General features: G+C 39.4%; 1 protein-coding gene across 1 annotated transcript; it reads right to left on the bottom strand.

The window, feature by feature from the left end:
* Positions 1-279: 279 nt before the first annotated feature.
* LOC131034452 (uncharacterized) lies at positions 280-1749 on the bottom strand. The gene has a single exon (XM_057965946.2). The coding sequence runs from the start codon at positions 1747-1749 to the stop codon at positions 280-282; it is 1470 nt and encodes a 489-aa protein (XP_057821929.2).
* Between the last annotated feature and the right edge of the window lie 259 nt (positions 1750-2008).

The raw sequence follows: 2008 nt of genomic DNA, 5'->3' as shown, positions 1-2008 counted from the left end.
TACACATACACTTACACTTTCACTTTCACTTAATTTTGACATCAATAGATGGAAACAATTAATTCGTTTTTATAGCTTATGATTACAGTCCTGGGATTAAAAAAACTTAGGACAAATTCACAGTATTCGTGATGTCTCATGGGAATATAAGTCAAATTAAAAACAGATCACATAATTACAGCTGACGCAGTAATAACTGAAATATCTCTCACTATTAGAGAAAACTTGTTGTAATAAAAGAAGTTTCACAATTTGATTGTGGTAAACAGAACAAATGATCTAGGCGTTTTTATTGCATGTGTAGAACAAACATAAAATCTGCAGAGCAGTCATAACAAGCAAAACAGCGGCTGCGACAGCGGATATCAAAACCCATGGTTTTGAGCAAGAAGTGTCCAGAAATTCACTCCACAGGATTTTCCAGGTCCTTGTTGAGTAATAAGTCTTGAGGCTGCTTCTGGCATCGTTAACAGGTTTGAAGTATGGCTTCCATGTTGAGCTGCTCAAGCTCTTCACAATCTCCACCATCTTATCATCGCCCCCAACCCAGTTGACAAGGATTCCATTTCTTCTCAACAACTCAGCGTCTTTAGCGTCTACCGTCAGCTCCTCCAACAAACGAACAAAACTAGTAACAGCATTTTCTTCACTCTCTGATGAGCACAACTCAAAGACTATCAAGTTTCTAATGATCGTCTCTGTCATAATACCAATCTTCAACACAGGAAGATATAAAGTAGACCGGGCCTTGTCAAACCTTATCTGCTCAATGCCTCCCTCGTAATGCCTGAATTTTACTCCGGCTTTGCTTAATCTTAAAGTAGAGGGAAGAACATTAGATCCAAACAGGCGACTGGGATCCTGTTTCTTTTTGTAAACCCTCTTACTATTTCTATAACTACTATTTCTTCTGAGACAGAGACTATGGTTTTTAAGCCATGTAAAAGGAAACCAGCCATTAGTAAGGCGTTTGCCAACGGCCTTACGGGACTTGCTATAAACTGTGGCATGGAGGCAATGCAGTAGATGAAATTTGCTAACTAAATCTGAATCTTCACTGGGTTGGATCCAGAATGGAGAATAATAAGAACATATTTGAGCAACAAAATCCTCAAATCTTTGATTTGGATCACCAATAAAATCATGGAGTGACTTTAAGGCTGAAAGTGGGATTTGATTTTCCAATTTGATGACATCTAAATACACACCTTTACCTGACTTTAGACCGTGGAAGGGGCTGCCGCCATGTGAATGCGATTGTTGTTGATAAGGTCGGCCATTCTTATTGGCTACATAGTGTGCGAGGAAAACAAGGAGGAAGGAAGAATCCCTAAACAGCATCATGGCGAAAGTCTCCTCGTTCAGTTTTTTGAGAAACTTTGCGTCCCCATAGTAGTCCCTAGCGCCATGGATCACCCCTCCGAAGAAATTGTCCTCCTGCAAATGTGAAAGGCCGCCGCCTTGTCGAATCATTTGGAGTGGTGTAAAGAAATTAGGAGGAAGCTTATTCATAACTGCCCGTGCAATGATTTTAGATTTCTCGGATTCCATTTCAGCAAGGTGAGGTGTGAGAAAGTGATAAAGACCCATCGATATTACCCGAGGAGTGTAGATGACATCATTTCCTTTCATTGTCTTTGGCACCATGAAAATACTCGCAAGCTTTCCATCTCCTCTCACTTCTAAACGGTATGAATCTTCTTGATTTTCTTCCAACCATTGAACAACACGAGTATCTTCAGTGTCCATGATTTTTACAGCTTAGATCTTCTATAACTTGGCGGCCAGGTTAGAGTAACGTCGAGCATCTCTCTTCCCAATAAAACTCTCTGCCTCTTTTAAGCTTTCTTGAGCTAGATAGATTAAGGAGTATTTAGTGAAGTGAAGAAGATTCATCTTGAATTTTTAAGGTTGAGGTAGACCATCCTAGTTTTTTCTAGTTATTAGAATGTTGAGAAATCACTTTTCAAATAATCATAGTTGTCTAATGTAGGAACATCACAGTATA

This window comes from Cryptomeria japonica, chromosome 9 (assembly GCF_030272615.1).
Source record: "Cryptomeria japonica chromosome 9, Sugi_1.0, whole genome shotgun sequence".
Classification (NCBI taxonomy): domain Eukaryota; kingdom Viridiplantae; phylum Streptophyta; class Pinopsida; order Cupressales; family Cupressaceae; genus Cryptomeria; species Cryptomeria japonica.
This window is presented reverse-complemented; position numbering and strand designations above follow the sequence as displayed.